Raw genomic sequence first — 16961 nt, forward strand, 5'->3', positions numbered from 1 at the left:
ACGAACATGATTCTGGAAAATAAGTGGTCTCCAAACCTCTGAACGACACCACCTCTTCGTAGATCAGTCAAATCTCCTTCCCTAAACACACTGGCACGCTCACAGTAAAACGTCAGAAAAGATTCTTAAAACTGATCGCCGTAGCCTATTCATCCCACCCTGCTCCACCTTGATGCCATTTATCATTGGAGGAGAGAAAAAAAGACAAGAAAGGCGCACTCCCCGCTCCCAACCCGCGTTCCATCATCTGCCCCCTCTCATCCCTCTGTCTCTCTCTTTCTCCTTCTTCCTCTCTCTCAATTGGTCTCTCTCTCTGTATCTCTCTCTCTCTCTCTCTCTCTCTCTCTCTCTCTCTCTCTCTCTCTCCCCCTCCCTCCCCCCCCTCTCTCTCCCCCCCCCCCCCCCCCCCACACACACACACGCGTACCTCACTCACACCGCACACCTAAAGAGCTCCACAGCGGCGTGGATGTGCGGACTGGTCGGGGTGTGTTGGTCCGCTCTGCAAACCGCTTTCCAGTTGATTTTTTTTTTACTGAATAACGGCTCTCGACGACACCGAGGAGGGGGGAGACTCGGTCGGACTGGCGGGAGAGAGAAGTGCCGTGGCTCGAGCCCGCTCTCCGCAACGATGTCCCAATTCGTTATCGCCTTACTCACCATATCGGGATTATTTTCACACATCGAGCCCCTGGTCGCCTCGGACTCGGCGGAAGGTAAGGACGAAATGAGCGGATGCGCAGTCTGCTCAAACTTGGCACTCTGGTGGTGCACGGGCTTCAATTACTACTTCCTTACCTGCTCCTATTGGTGTGATTTCCTTGAATTATAGGATGAAACTGGTCATTTAAGAATTACTCCATCAATTTCGGTCAGATAATGCTTTCTGTAGAAGTAGTCCTGGTTGTAACGAGTACATAACGGAGGGCAAGCCCATATGCAATTTTTTGGGGACTTAAGCCGTTCCGGAACATCGGTGGTCTGTGCACGTTCCGTGGCAAATCTCTCTGAAACAACCCCATTGACTTGTTCAGGCCCATACATTGAATAAAAGCCACGGGAGTCGTGGTGGCACCTTGCACTTGTTAAACATTTGGCTGTGGGTAAACGGCTTTACATTTCCAGGAACTACGGAGTATGTGTGTGTGTGTGTGTGTGTGTGTGTGTGTGTGTGTGTGTGTGTGTGTGTGTGTGTGTGTGTGTGTGTGTGTGTGCGGAGCATGAACCATAGCATCAGTAAGGCTACCAACCGGTATGCAGCAGGTGAACTCCCGGCATCAGTGAAATCGAGGAGTCTACCTGTATAAAGTCTGCCCTCAATGTATTTTAAGTCTGCTCTACATGTATGCTATGTCGGCTAGTTTGGCATGGGGGTGAAACGCAGAGCGCGTGCGGTGTGGGCTCGGTGTTAATAGCGGGAAACACAGGAGCCCATTACGCAACGTATCGACCGTTAACGAATATAAAAATGATTGCATGTCGTCAGTATACTCTGCGAGTGTGTGGCGATTGTTTGAGATGAATGAATATTGATAAAAAAACAAAACGCTTGTCCCACTGTATGCGTTAAATGGTAGCAATTTTTTTTTTTTGTAATTTGCATTTAATAATTACAAGCTCAGCGAGTTGAATCTCGCTGAGCTTGAGCACACACACACACACACACACACACACACACACACACACACACACACACACACACACACACACACACACACACACACACACACACACACACACACACACACACACTGTAATATCTGTACCCCTTCCAGGTGCCGTTCTCGACATTATTTGTAATACTGTAGGCAGATGCAAATGCTCACAGCAGTGTCTTTCCAAAACATTGTTATGACAGCAATCCAAAGTTGTCTGCAGTAAACTGGATGTGGCCAATTGATCACAAATTAATTAGTTTCTGTGGTTTATGAAGTAGATTAAGAGTGAGGTTTATAATAAACCACTAACTGCCATCTCAGACCCTGTAGAAAGTGAGCTTGCAGTGCTGGAAGTAACTTTTGCTGGGCGTTCTCACCTCTATTAACTGCTCGTTGGGGCACACTGGGCAGTGTGTCACTCTCTTGCCCTTGTGTTGCTGCACTGCTACTCTTACTGACAGCTGACAGGGAGCTCGGTATGTTTTCAATGTAGTTCTCTGATATGCCTACTATATATATATTTTTTGTTGTAGTTTCTAATCAAAACGTCCTCGATCTTTGGTTGTGACCGCAGCTCCTGATAAGCATCGGCCAGCACATGCTGCTCAAGGTTGTCTGAAATATACACCCTGTTTATAAAGGGCCACAGCAACGGAGGCTGCTGGAAGGTGTCACCCTTTCACTAATGTAGAGACAGCTTCCTTTAGGAGCTAATTAAGTCAGATCCTATCAATCGGTGTGTATCTGTGTGCATCTGTGTGTGTGTGCATGCGTTTGTGCATGTGTGTGTTAGGGGTGAGCACATGCGTTGGAAGGTTCAGCAGAGAATCCGATAGGAATGGGAGATAGAAATGCAAATGAAGATCAAAGAGATAAGTGAGTGACCTTGTCCTATTTGTTGACCAATACAGTAAAAGCTTTAGAGCTAATCTGCTGATTCAGTCAACATACATTTGTATCCAATAATAAACTCTTAGCATCATATCCTCGGTTATGCATTAGCACTACTCTACAGCTCTACTGAACTAATAAGTGTTCGGTCCAATTTATATTACCAAGGTAGCTGTATTACTCTGTTGTATTGCTTGAAAAAGGGGGAAATCAGTTAGCGAGTTGCGTTCGTACATGATAAATCAGAATTTAAGGAGGATTATGCAAAACAGTGTCCTCAGAATCCCCTGGTCCAATCAGAAAAAAAGAAAATCATCAAAGACAACGAAGACTCGCCTGAATGGACCTCCAGGCTCTCAATCGTATTTCACACTGTGTTAAGGTTACGTAACGTGAAGAGCAGGGTCAGGAGACTTTCCAGGGAAACTGCTAGGTTGTAACTTACTGTTGACCTTCTATGGCGGGACTGAGTCTTGTTTTCATAGCTGTCTTAAATCTCCGCCTGGAGGACATTAACTTCAAATGAGCTCACGAGCACACGGACGCGGCTCAGCCCCGCACTTCTGTCCACATCCTGTCCTGCAGGGCAGCCAATGTGTCCGCCTCAGCAACACGTGATCCCCCAGAGGGCCAACCGGTGGTACCCTCCAGACCCCTGATGGCTGGATCTTTATTTTGTTTTTGGAGAAACCACAAACGGGTCCAGGTTTAGGCTTAGTTTTTCTTTAAACATCCCCTTGAAGCCCAGAGGAAGCACAGAGTCATATCAGGAAGTACTCGCCGGGTGGCTGGGCAGCCGACATCTGAGGTCCCGCAGGGCACTGGCGGTGCCCGTATAGGAGGTGGGGTGTTTGGGTTGGTGGAGATTGTTTTCCTTGGCATCGTGAACCTCCGGATTTTCTTCTTCTTCTTCTTCTTCTTCTTCTTCTTCTTCTTCTTCTTCTTCTTCTTCTTCTTATTTTAGTAGTTTTGTGCGTGGTGAAAGCAAATTAGTTTTCAAGGCAGCCAGAATACTTTTGACTCAGAGCAGATGTTGCTAGTATTTTGGACAGCCGTGAAATCCAGAGGCCACGTTTACATAAAGCCCGACTTTCATTTTTCAATATCCACACAAAGCCTCACTACACTATCAAGCACTCACAAAATGACTAACCGTGCTCCCAGTGCACCGCTTTTGTGTTTTCTTTCTTTGGGTTGATAACTCCGATTTTCTTCTTTGGACCATCAGTAGTCCTTAACGGAACGATTTTAGGCCGAGATTTCCACTCAAGTTCATGAGTCCCACAGAAATGTTTGTGAACAACAGCTGGAATAAGGTAACCACCAGAGCCTCCGTGGTTGAAGTGCTACAATCAGCGAGCACTTACATGTATTGAAGGGCAGAGGTGGGGGCGCAGCCTCCGGCGTGGAGTTTGATGGCGCTCCCAGGTGTGTCATTGCATCACAGGATGTTGTCGCGAGGCCTCATGCCTCTGCCTCAACAGAACACAATTATTGACCGCAGTAACCATTGGATTTTGATTGTGTCAACTTCAGTATCTCCCCGCTCCTTGTCTTAGCGGGCCACAATTGAATCAGCCATAGATTGGCTGGGATTTCGTAAGCCATTCGCCACAAATTGACTCTGAGGCATCGATTCCTGGCAGAGGGAGGAGCTAAGGTGTTCAAACCCACATGATTTGGTGGGTGTTGATTTTCCCATTTGACTTAATTATCTGGGCGTTGTGGTTGTGTAGGACATAAGCCCCTCCCCGGGAAAATGTTATAGAATTGAAGATGTGATTAATAAATCAATGAGTCTTGCTTCAGAAGCGACACAATCTCGTCGGAGTTGAATCAAAGTGCTCGGCTCAGCCTGATCCTCAGATGGCTGCCGGAGAAATAAGCATGCATACATTATTGATGATTTAAAATGCAAAATGCCATAACATGCTGCCGAATGAGCGGAGCCCATAGGAGCAAGAGTGGAAGGATTAGCCCGCTTGTAGCGCTGGGCGGTGTGCGATATTTGAATGTCATAGATGTGGAAAGGCAGAGCCGTGACTCTCATGGAAATAAGGGTTTGAAGTGGTTCCTGTTTTCACTGTCCGCCAGGTGGACTTCAGATTGTGAAGGACAAAGTCAGCCAGTTGCTGGAGTTCTTGGAGTACGAACTGTGTCCGAGGGAGGGAGAGGGAGAGGGAGAGGGAGAGAGAGAGAGAGAAAGAGAGGGAGAGGGAGAGAGAGAGAGAGAGAGAGAGAGCTTTGAAGAGGTGTCCCAGCAGGGTGGGTGGTAAGGGGCTGGATGGTGTGAGTTGTGTTAGTGGGTCTGTGGCTATCGGGCTGCTCGTCAAATTGAGAGGGGTGAACGGCCAGCTGGATGGAGGCAGCACCCGTAGGATCTGCCCCCTGCATAACAGTGTATGCTCAGCACACAGGCACACATTGACACACACGCCCTACTACAGAAGCGGAGGGACGTTTGTTTCGAGTCCATCGGATGCCCTTCTGAAAATGCCAAGACGGGCTGCTCTTTTTTTGTTTAACCCATGACCAGTGGTGCGATTGACCCCTGTCCCCTCCCAAAGTCCAAACAACTCAGTAAGCATTCCCAATAGCCGCCATGGTGCAGAGGATGCAGGGCGTGCTATGTTAGAGGGGTAGGTTGCCATAGGGATAGTGTTATCGGGAATTGGCCATATACAGAAAGAGAGAGGCAGAGACAAAGGGCTGGACAGAAACCAGAGAGAGAGGCAGAGACAATGGGCTGGAACAAAACCAGAAAGAGAGAGAGAGGGGGAGAGAGAGAGGGAGAGAGAGAGAGGGGGAGAGAGAGAGAGAGGGAGAGGGAGAGAGAGAGAGAGAGAGAGAGAGAGAGAGAGAGAGAGAGGCCACCTCAGAACATTTTGAAGAAGTTCCAATTAGGGCTGCATGATATGAGCAAAAAAGTGTCAACATACAAAAAAATAAAAAGCTGTTCATAAAACGACCAAAAAAATTATATTAGCTTTAATACCTGTATTTACATTGTAGTGTCGTTAGATTAAAAGAGCTATACACAATTAACTCATCCGGCAATAAAACGAGGATACTAGCATCTGCTTGAAGCTTTGGCAAGTAGGGTTAGTGACTGATCAAAATTACAATCCCAATAAATATTTGAAAATCAGAAAACATTTAATCGAATTTATGTTTCCATAATAAAGAATTTAACAGCTCTAAGAAAGTAATTCTGCATGCTGGAATATATAAAAAATATTGATGCAAAATGCACAGCTTATTGCCTTGTTCTGTGCGACCTTACCTATTTGTTTAGTTTAGGCTGTGTGAACATGGATAACCAAAAATTTGATTTATAAAAAACAAAAAGATATCACTTCATTACCAAATTAAAATTGGAATTTAAATTAAAAGGCTTGAGAATATTTACTCACACAAACCCTTCTGTTCACAATTGTCGATCATGTTGATCATTTTCATTTAGTTAACTGCCCAATGGTGTGACACTTTAAATGTTGCTTCCGCAAGGAATTGTTGCACGGCATTATGTTATTTCCTTTCGTAAAGGATGGTGAAGTGTACCCTATGCTTAAGGAGATAAGCAAGGAAGCATTGAAGGACCTTTCTAGAGAACTCCAACAGCTACATTATATCTGCCACTTGGATGCTTCTGGGTTGTTTCATTCAGTTGGGAACCTTCCTAGGGAAAAAATAAGTTGAGTTCATTGAGTTTATATGTGATTTACGTGTAATTTAAGTTAAATAATGAAAAGCTCTGTGTGTTTGTTGATAAGTAAATAACATTGGGTTAATATTATGAAATAATGCATAATTTTTTAATGATAAGAAAGAATGAATCTCTAGAAAACAGCCATATTAATATGGTTTCATAGTTGACTATATAGTTTATGATCAATAGAGTTTATGAAACATTGTTGAACTTCACAGCAACACCAGCACCAGCATGGCGCTTGTAAATATAGCCTCTATTGCGGATCAGTCTTGTGCGGTATCAGGTTGATACCTTTTATCAGTAAGCACTAGTACAATTTTCCTTTCACCTAAATCCCACGAAAGTCATTAGCGGCTTCAAAAGCCAAACACTTAAGGCACATTTGAATCATTCAAATATACATAAGCCTGTAATTTACCAATTTTTTTGCATCAGCTTATTGTTCTGATAGCCTAAACTACGCATTTGATTGGCTGACCTTTGAGCTCATGCATTCTGGTCAGATTTTGGATAACCATTTAGACTAAAAGAGGGTAGGCAACCTTAATTGCTTTTCTGAGAAAGCCTTTTTCTCCGCTCTGCTGAAAATGTATCTCCCGTCTGAACAGCTCCGTCAAACAAATGTTTTAATTTGTCTCAACCGACTAGCAAGCACTGACCACCCTTGTCGCATACAAAGTGGACCCGCCGTTTGGAAAATACATTTTATTTGTTATTATATGGATGATTGGCAATCTAAGAAGAGGAACAGCGTGAAATGGCATTCCGTGATTTCCAAGTGAAAGAGGAAATTAGTGCTGGACATAACGACAAAGGGATGGGAGCCTAGACCGTTTAGAATTGGATGGTGGCAGTACCCCCTGCCTATGGTTTACTCTTTACCAGAGCAGATCTCCACTGTGTTATGATTCCTTTTAATGCCGGGCTCACATGGGCTTCATTGAAGTTGATTTGATTTAAATGTTGAATGGGTGCAAGACTGAATTCTGTTATGTTATTTCATGCTGGGTTGAATAGTTACATGCGGAATATGACAAGAGAAATGTGCTAAAAAAGTAATTTTGAGTGTTACTTTCTCTCGAAACCTTTAATTGGGTGGAGGCTTGTTATATGCAAATATCATTGATTTGTAAGCAAAATGTACCTGGAGATGACATTCAATGATGCAGTGTAACAACACTGTCGTTTCATACGTAATTAAGTCATTCATGATAAACTGCGTGGAAGTCTAACTATGGACTCGTTTTGTACAAAATGTTGTTCTGTGCATAGGCAAAGCTTTAAGGAGGGATGTTATAATGACCTTGGAGGTCCCCCAAAATAATAAAAAATATACAGATAAACCCAATCCGTAACTCCCCAGCTCCGCCGGAGCCGTCTAGCTCAACCTCTAAAGAGCTCTCCATCAGCTTTTGCATTCGGCCGGGAAACGCTGCCATACTAATCAATGGAAGGTGCCCCACTGTGCTGTGCCATCTTGGCTGTGCTTCTGTGCAAAAGATGGATGCGTTCAGTATACCATATATCTGCTGGATCAAAACAAATGGATAACTGGTAATGGCCGAGGAACAGAGCTACCTGTCACAGCCGCCGCCGCCGCCGCCGCATGGGTACAGTCTGCGGGTCAGGGGGCGACTCCTGAGTGTGATGGTGGTGGTGGTGGTGGTGGGGGTTTGAGGGCTGCAACTGAGGGCCAAACTGTTGCCTGCTGAAGCTAGGGTGAAGGGAGAGAGAGAGAGAGAGAGAGAGAGAGAGAGAGAGAGAGAGAGAGAGAGAGAGAGAGAGAGAGAGAGAGAGAGAGAGAGAGGAGAGAGAGAGAGAGAGAGAGAGAGAGAGAGAGAGAGAGAGAGAGAGAGAGAGAGAGAGAGAGAGAGAGAGAGGAGATAGAGAGAGAGAGAGAGAGAGAGAGAGAGAGAGGAGATAGAGAGAGAGAGAGAGAGAGAGAGAGAGGAGATAGAGAGAGAGAGGAGAGAGAGAGAAGAGAGGAGAGAGAGAGAGAGAGAGAGAGAGAGAGAGAGAGAGAGAGAGAGAGAGAGAGAGAGAGAGAGAGAGAGAGATGTCCCAGCTGCCACCTGGCACAGACCAAGGGCGCGAGGACCTAACAGGCAATGCGGGCCCAGAAAGCCAGAACAGGGGAAGGATTCATCCAGCATCCCCACCAACTCTCTCCCCTGCATCTCTCTCCTCCCCCAACGCATCTCATTCAGTCCACAAGTCTGAGGCCAGTGGGAGATGCCACACTCTCGCCTCCCGATGAGCGAAGATAACCCGGTCTAGACCGACAGAGACATATTGAGTAGTATGAGTGATTCATTTTAATGCATAGCTCCTTTTTAGTCCATCATTTGGGTTTTATGGGTTTGGTCACTTTATGACCAAACCCATATGCTATTAGCGCTTTGCACACATAAAGTTAAAAAAGTTTAAAAAAAAAATCGCCCTGATTTGTTTTTTAAGTTGTACTCACGAGCCATTTCCCTTAAAGACTAGGAATATATTGCGGCCATTAACCAAATGATCGATATGCAGGAGTAGTTAAAATGCAGAGGAGAGCCTTTGCTCTACATAGGAATTAGGCTGGGAATTTGTAGTAGCTCGAGGAAATAAACAAAATATTCACATACATACATGAATCAAACATAAATGTGCAGCATTATGCAAAACAGAGACAAAAATTATGCATCGGTCCCAAAAGAAAATTGCAGCAAAATACAGACATTTATAATTATTACTAGGTTCAATTAGCGCTTCAGCATATGAGAAAGCCTGCCGCCTCAGGGTGCCAGGCCACCCACTCACCCAGACTGCTACAACCTCTTCCCTTGCCACATGAGGTGGTAAGATATGTGTAATGAGTCATGTTCTGATACAAGAAGATCGGGACAGGAATAAAAATATATATGTTTAGCTCTCTGCCAACTGCTTGTCTGATGTAGTTAGCTGCTCATGTAATGTAGCTATTTGCTTAGCGTGAGTAATGTATGTTCTCAGCTGGTTTTTAAGGTAGTTATTTTAAGAACACAGCCAAAGCATGGTCCACACTCACCTTTTCCAGTTGCCATTTGAAAAGAAAAGGTAGAAAGTGTAGAAAGTGTGTGTATGTTTGTCACCTAAATTGTTTCTCTGTATTGACGGTTTTAAGAGGGACAAATGGTCGTTGTGCCCATTCCTAGCTGTGGATGGCATATATTGTCTCTCATTGCGTCCACCATATTGAAGGTTTCTTTATAAAGTGCCTGCATGCTATTTCAGATCAAACCCTGGAGAATGGTCTCCATAGAAAACATTTTAATTGTATATTGAGATAATAACAAATTAATTAGTTGTTGAATGTCTGCATTAGAAACAACTAATTAACCTACATGTGTTTGCAGAACATGATACGATTGGGACCGGAAGTCTCTTGCCCACACAGGCACTCACGCTCTCGCATAACACAGACCGAACCGCAAATGTGGACTGATTAGGGGTGTTATGTCCATGTTGTGGCCGCATTTCCTGGCAGGGCTGGCGTCATTCCTGAGGTCGTGGATGGGACAGAAAATGACGTTTCTTCGTTTCCTTTCCCCTGTGCAAAGCAATGATTGCCTTATCAAACCTGCAGACAGTTTCTCCGAATATTTGGGCCGTATGTTTAAATCCCCCTTGCAATAAGGGTAGAAAAAGCCATTCCTATATTGTCCATAGCCAGGAAGAGTCCAGAGGAATTCTTTCTCTCCTTTGTTTTTTCCAAGCCTAAAATATCTCTGTCACCAAACATGAATTATTCATAGTACTTTCACGGCACAGCACTTTGAAACCATCACAACACCACCATCCCAGTCTTTTCAACCTTCCCTAACCCACCCAACCACTCATACCTTCTCACACACATACCCCTCCTCACACACAAACACCTGCAGCCAACCCCAGCACTCTCTTCTTGGTCTCTGTGTGTTTGTTTAGGACCGACACGGCCCTAAATGAACCCAGTAGAAACACTGCCTCTGTGTTACCTTGTGTTAAAATTAGATTGGCGGCGAGCTGTCACTGGAGTCGGAATCCGTGTGATTCCCTAACATGTTTCTGAGAGCCTATTGATCCACATACCCACCGAGACCACCCACCCCTCCACCCGCTGTGTGGGGTATGGAGTCCTATTAACTGTGCTGCCATCAATCACAGTTCACCCATGTTTGTTTGTTTGTTTGTTTGTTTGAGGCCTTTGATACTATTAGAGCGACAGCTCCACTCTCCTCGCAGCGTTCTCAGTGCTTTGGCATTTTTTTCCCCCCTCTTATTCTTCCTCCTCCTCCTCTCCCTCTTCCTCTTCCTATTGTTCTGTGTCCTCTTCCTCCTCTTCCTCCTCTTCCTCCTTTTAATCTTCTGCCTCTGCCTCTGCCTCTGCCTCCGCCTGTGTCTCTCCCACCTCCTCCTACACACTCCACGGCTGCAGGTGGAACGCAGGGTTTCGGAATGCGAACGATCACTCGCGCCTCGCCCCGCTTTGGTAATACGTCTCGCTCGGTAGAAGGGACCCGAGATTAAGCACTTGGACCCCAAACATGGCGGCTGTCACGGGTATCTTTCCCCCCCCCCCCCCCCCCGTCCCTGTGACTGATAAGAGATGCGTACTCCTGAAACGGCCCCCTCGCCAAGCCGGAAGAGCTGTCAAAAGCCAAACTCTGTAGTCCTGGCTGACAGACAACACAGATGAATGTCTTACCAGCGCTTAAATGCTGAACACCACTCCTACCCGTCGCTTGTTTTGTCTTTTCAAGTTCTGCTATGGGAGCGTTTCTTTTTTTAAGGTAATTGATGCGACAAGATTTAGCAGTTTTACTGCAAAGATTTAAAATTCAATGTGTATCTGAATAATATCTAACTGTTGAGTTATTATGTGTGTTAGGACAGGGCAGGAAATCCAATAATGTGTGTTTTGGTTAAAAGCACAAACAAATCAGGTGTATCATGTTCGAAATCTTTATTCATAAGGACATGAGATATTACCGCTTTTTCTATTGCTGTTATTAAAAAGTTATTGGCCTGTGTATGGCCTCACCGCTGGGTGTTGTTATCCATAGTTTTATCACCTCCGTGTTTGGTGATCATCAGCGGTAAATTGAATCTTGGGCTATAAAGGGTCTGATCAATAGCGGAGGATTACATGTGAATGCCGTTTATATTATGGAGTGCATTAGCACCTCACAACCTTCCTCAAACACATGACATCAAAGCTGGTTGAAGGACTTGAAAACACTCGAGATCCCTTAAGTATGTTATATAAAATAAGCCATTGATGCTCGGAGTGTGTGTGTGTGTGTGTGTGTGTGTGTGTGTGTGTGTGTGTGTGTGTGTGTGTGTATGTGTGTACGTTCACATATGTCCACCATTAGTCTTGTCCTATTGATTTGTGTGCGAAAAGAAGAATCTGGTGAATTAGTAATTTCTCGCCTCGCTTGGCCCCGTTGATACATTCCCACTCATGCGTGCAAGGGTGTCTTTTTAATGTAAGCCGGCTCCTGCTGGCCAGCGAAAGGGGGGAAAGTGGATTGTGAGTGTGGTGGTAGGTGTGTGTGTGCGTGTGTGTGGGGGAGTTGCTTGGCTCCGACAAGAGTGAGGTTAATGGATTGACTGTAGTGTCTGGAATAGTGGTGCCACAGCGGCTGCTTCTCCCTGGCCTCCATTGTTTTGTTTGCTGACTTGCTACACGTCTGTCCGCCTCACCGCTATCTTGCCTAAGCAGTTCTCATACCCCTTTTTTTCTTCAGCCCCCTCCCCCCCCAAACCCAACCCTCCCACTTTCCTTTCACTTGTGGTGCCGGCTTTTATGACGATTAATATCCTGTGTTCAGAAGGGGAAAAAAAATGGAAACAAGAGAGAATTTCAACAGAGTAATGGAGGTGAGGCACCTGAACCGATAGAACACTCCGGAACTGACAGGGAGCGGACTCTCTCTTAAAATGGAGGAGCTATGTTCTGTGACCTTTATTTGAAAAGACAAGAGCGATAGAAATGATTGTCGTTTTGTTGATTAATTGTTGCCAAACGATGGAACTTTCCTTCCCCCCCCCCCCCCCCCCCCCCCTCCCCTTGTGTCGGAGTGACGTTTATGTTGATGTGCAATTACACAGCATTGGGCACAACAACAGACCTGCGAGACGCCGCTCGGAAAGGCGCGTGTTGTCTCCACAGTCACAAGAGCAATTTTCTTGTTTGCGTTTTCCGAAGTGGCTGTTTGAAAATGGTCTGCGTTGATGTGCAAACAGAGGTTTGACAATTAAATTTTTTTCCACGCTTTTTCCCCCCCCTCTTCTTCTTTTCATCTAGCTGATGAATTACATATGAGGCGCCTGGTGTCGGCGAGGAAAACATGTCTGCGATAAAGATATGGGACACAGACTTGATGTCTATCATGAACCTATATGATTTCTGCCCCTCACCTCAGACCTGGTAATCTTTTCTTCCCATCTCCCGTCTGGTCCGTGAGGGGTTTGCTCTCTTGTTCTCACCTTGTTCTGTGCCGTTTCCTGCCGGGAGCTCCTGGTAATTGGAGGGTTACGCTAATTGGACACTCCATATGGCCTGTCGTTGTAAACGGTGCTTGAAGCCATGTGTGTGCGTGATCTTGATGGCCTTCTATTGCTCTAAGTGTCTGCCGGCTCTAGACTCGTAATCATCAGTTTCTCTTTTTTGTCATTTCTCTCCTCTCTTCGATTTAAACCCTTTATGTTGTTGCTAAAATTGTTGCCCAAATGGTGGTTGCCAATTTGCATTTATCGTACAAAAAATCAAACTTTATAATTTGTTATGTAACCCAAAGATCAATGACCATATGATTGCGTTCAATTCTGTTCAGTATATTTACTTTGATCAACATGCAATTGAAAAGGTGCCGTTTGTAGAATTAAGTAGCATCCGGTGGAACAGATCTGGCAGAAATGGATTATAATATTCATAAGGTTCTTTTAATTAGTGTATAATCCCATGAAAAAAGGAATGGTTGTGTTTTTGTTACCTTACGAGAGCCCTTTATATCTGCATTGGGAGCTACCTCTTCCACGGAGACAGCCATGTTGTCCCGCCAGGTTTCTAGCCCAGAATAGACATTCTAACAGACATTTCTAGAGAGGGCGCTTTCAAAAGTATTCATCAGAATCGCTAGCTTACTTGTGTAGTCAATAGCTTTAAACAATCTTTATATCGAGGGGGGGGGAGGGGGGGGGGTTAAATCACCTTACCACTCTGGCTCTTCGTTATACAAACCGTCTTTAAATGCGATATTACTTTATTCAGTGTTGAAAAAGTATATATGTGGAAGAAACAAGATTCAGCTCTATCACTTAGGATGGCGTCATTCAAACACTTAATTAATGTGTGGATTCCATCTACTATTTATAGCCTTTAGGCGATGGTGGATACCCACGGCTCGCTCGGCTCAGAGAGCTGAAACAAACAGATTGGACTTTAAAATGAATGAGGCAGTGGGTAAAAAATACTCATGGTCCACCTGGCAAACAAATCTGGAGCACTAACTGAATTTCAGAATGAGATTGGCTCCTTGGTCCGTACACGTTGTGTATCTGTTTGCTTCCATCCCTCCAAAAAAAAGGTTTCTTGCTCTTGACTCTGTCTCAGATATTTATTTAATTATTTATTTTACAGTCATTATGCCTCTTCTTTTTTTCCCCATCCACTTTTGGCATCCTCTTAATTCAAGGGGGGCGAGACCTGCAAACTGCTACCACGGCACTTTGCAGTTTGAATGGAGGAGGGCCTGTGCTATTTTATAAGCAGTTTAAACCTTTAAAAATACTCTAGACTCCTATATCCTTGACAACACCCTCATTAAATGGCAGTCACCAAAGACTTTACAATTTGATAAGCATATATGGTGTGACTTGCAAATTAGAGGCCGATCTGCATAGCGAAGAAGAAGAATTCAAAAAGAAATAAGAGGCATGTCGACAAGAGACCCCCGCAGAGGTATGTTTTGCGTTGTTTTGTTGCGGTTTGTGTGTGTGCTTAGAGGGGCTGTCGGTTTTTTTTCCTCCCTCCTGCTGTCTGCAGTCAATCAAAGTATTACATGGTTGGCTGACAAGGTGACGAGTGGAGGTCAACTTTGTTTAGCCGCCTATTCTCGTCTTTGGAGTTATTCTGTCGAGGAGCAATATTAAAGCATTTAAAAAAGATATATCTTTCAAATAACTGTCACCATGTTTATTGATAGTAGTTGTGTGAGCAGGCTAAATCTGTCTCCGGAAGCTGCTGCCTTATAATTGTGAACCCAGAATGGTGGGTATGGTAATCGTGACGACTGACGATGATTCCAGGGACAAATCATTTATTTTAGTTTCGGTATATTAAGTTCTTCTACGCTTACCTTCTGTCATTGCCATTTCTTGCGGAAAATCTGAGCTGCTTGTGATTTGAATGCATGGCATGGAATGAGGCCACCGACATCCTGTTTGTAACATTCATATACCGCAAATCCAAGGACTTTCTTCATAGACCCTGTGCTGAACAAACAAAGCCCAACAATCATCATTGTGTCAGCTCATTCAGCATTAGATAGTGCCTTGAAGTGGTATTGTCGAAGATCTCCGAAGGCTTTAGGAGGTAAATGTCAGTTCCTTGACAATCTTTTGCTGAATTAGACAACACGATGGTGATTGAGTCTATGGCACACTGAACAACTTGGATTTGCAGTTTTATGAATGTTAGTTTGTGGTGATGTTTCCGCCCTACATTCACAAGCCGCACAGTTAAGGCTCAGTTATGGTTCCACGTCGACGCAACGCAATGACCACGCAGACGCTTCGACGCATTCGTGAACCTGTTTTGGTTCTGCTTCGGGTTTTAGTCAGCGGACCAATCACAGCCGTTGCTGCTGCCTCGCCTCGACCAAAGGTTACCATTTTTGGGAGTCGCGCGTCAAGCCCTTGCGGTGGACGAAGGAGGTCGCGCAAGGACGTAAAGGGTCCGTAAACCCCCTTGTGTTGCGTCAACGTGGAACCAAAACTAAGTGCGCACGTTTTCCATCAACCAGCAGTGCTTTGTTAACCAGAGAGTGTTTGCCGGAGTCACCGCCACAGACTCGTTCTCCAACTCACTTGTGTGTGTGCCTGCGTACTGTTTATATCCATCATAGGTGGCGCCAAAGGGAACTAAACTGAGATGACCGCTTTAACTGACATTTATCTAAAATAAATTCTTTGAAGATCTTCTAGATAGCCACTTTAAAGAGAGGCGTACCATTATGAGATGCAATCCATCCACAGAATAGCTGTCATTCTTGACACTTAAGGCAAGGCAAAATGCTAATAAGAAATAACAACGCTCGCACACTTGTTTACTTGTTAAGACAATAAGCAAATATACACCTATAACAAATCACCCCCCACCCCCCCCCCACTCACCCCATCCCAAGGCTATATTTGTTCTTTGGTTGCCGCACTAAACTGAAGAGTTTCAACAGCCGGGCAACAACACCAGGCAAAAACAAATCACATACATTTAAACATCTGAAATAAAATGTATGTTCAGCAGAAAGTTCACACCACCTTTCTGTTTTGATTAAATCACATCGGAGGATGCATGCACGCCGCTGTATAATCTCCCAGCGTGAGGATGTAGTGGAAGGAGGCGAGGAGCACATAAACAACAAAGGGTGGCGAATGGATGACAGATTTTATAACTCATCACTTAAATAATCACTTTAAGACTGCCGACAGAGACTTACCTTGTGGGGCAGTAAACAGAAATAAAAGCCAGTCCAGGCATTAAGCTTAATTGGCCACTATATTTTATATTAAAAGCATAGGTCAGAACAACCTAAGCCATTTTATGTATACAAGGTGTTTTGAACTTGCAAATGGAAAGCTCTACACCTCACAAACGGAGTGCATCAATTTGTGTCCTCATGTTGACATTGTGTCTTCTTGACAAGTATGTCCTCAAGTACTCTCTTCAGTCTCCTTGAGAGCAAATTAATTAGAGAAAATGCATCTGGATGGGATGTCATATCTTCAGAATCTGGACAAGACGGCGTTCCTCCTGGTGCCTCTCTCTCTCTCTCTCTCTCTCTCTCTCTCTCTCTCTCTCTCTCTCTCTCTCTCTCTCTCTCTCTCTCTCTCTCTCTCTCTCTTCCCCCTCTTTGGCCTCGATAATCTCCAGCCACCATCGCTGACTCCAAGCTCTGAGTCTCGCTTGGTTTTAGGAAAGGAGCGTGGGAATATTGCCACAAAACAATTCCCTTCCCACGAGGAAGAGGCTGAAGCCACGACGAGGCTAAGACAGCTCCTAGCAAGGAGGTTTCTGGGCCATCCACCAAGCCTAGCAGACCCCCCCCCCCCCCCCCCAGCACAAATCCCATCCCGGTTCTTCCTGGTTGTTCTCGCCGTGTGCCAGTGAGCTCCCTGGCACGGCCTATGAGGTCACGGCTGAGCATCTGTCTACCCCGACAGCTTGGCCCAAACTGGCGCCCCAGCTTTTTTTCGCCAGTTACACTGTCCCTGAGGGCAGTGCGGCACACTGTGTCTCATCTCAGCCCACCCTGCCCCCCCCCCCCCCCCCCCCCATGCAAAGAAAAAATTAAATTAACAGTCGAAAACCTTGTCAGATATTTGCATACACTTTGACCGGACGAGAAGTCAAGCTAGGATTTCAGCCCAATGAGGAAAATCCTGGGGACTTTAACTAGATGGCTCAATCTGGTATC

The 16961-nt window shown here is 45.1% G+C and overlaps 1 protein-coding gene across 1 annotated transcript in view; it reads left to right on the forward strand.

Annotated features, from left to right (window-relative positions):
• The first annotated feature begins 508 nt into the window (after window positions 1-508).
• The window catches only part of lrp1bb (low density lipoprotein receptor-related protein 1Bb), a 228399-nt gene continuing 211946 nt past the window's right edge, over window positions 509-16961 (forward strand). Inside the window, exon 1 of the mRNA XM_056579905.1 lies at window positions 509-716. Coding sequence (XP_056435880.1) covers window positions 632-716 — 85 coding nt within the window. The 5' untranslated portion in view covers window positions 509-631. The remainder of the gene's footprint in view (window positions 717-16961) is intronic.

Source organism: Gadus chalcogrammus, chromosome 20 (genome assembly GCF_026213295.1).
Source record: "Gadus chalcogrammus isolate NIFS_2021 chromosome 20, NIFS_Gcha_1.0, whole genome shotgun sequence".
Taxonomy (NCBI): domain Eukaryota; kingdom Metazoa; phylum Chordata; class Actinopteri; order Gadiformes; family Gadidae; genus Gadus; species Gadus chalcogrammus.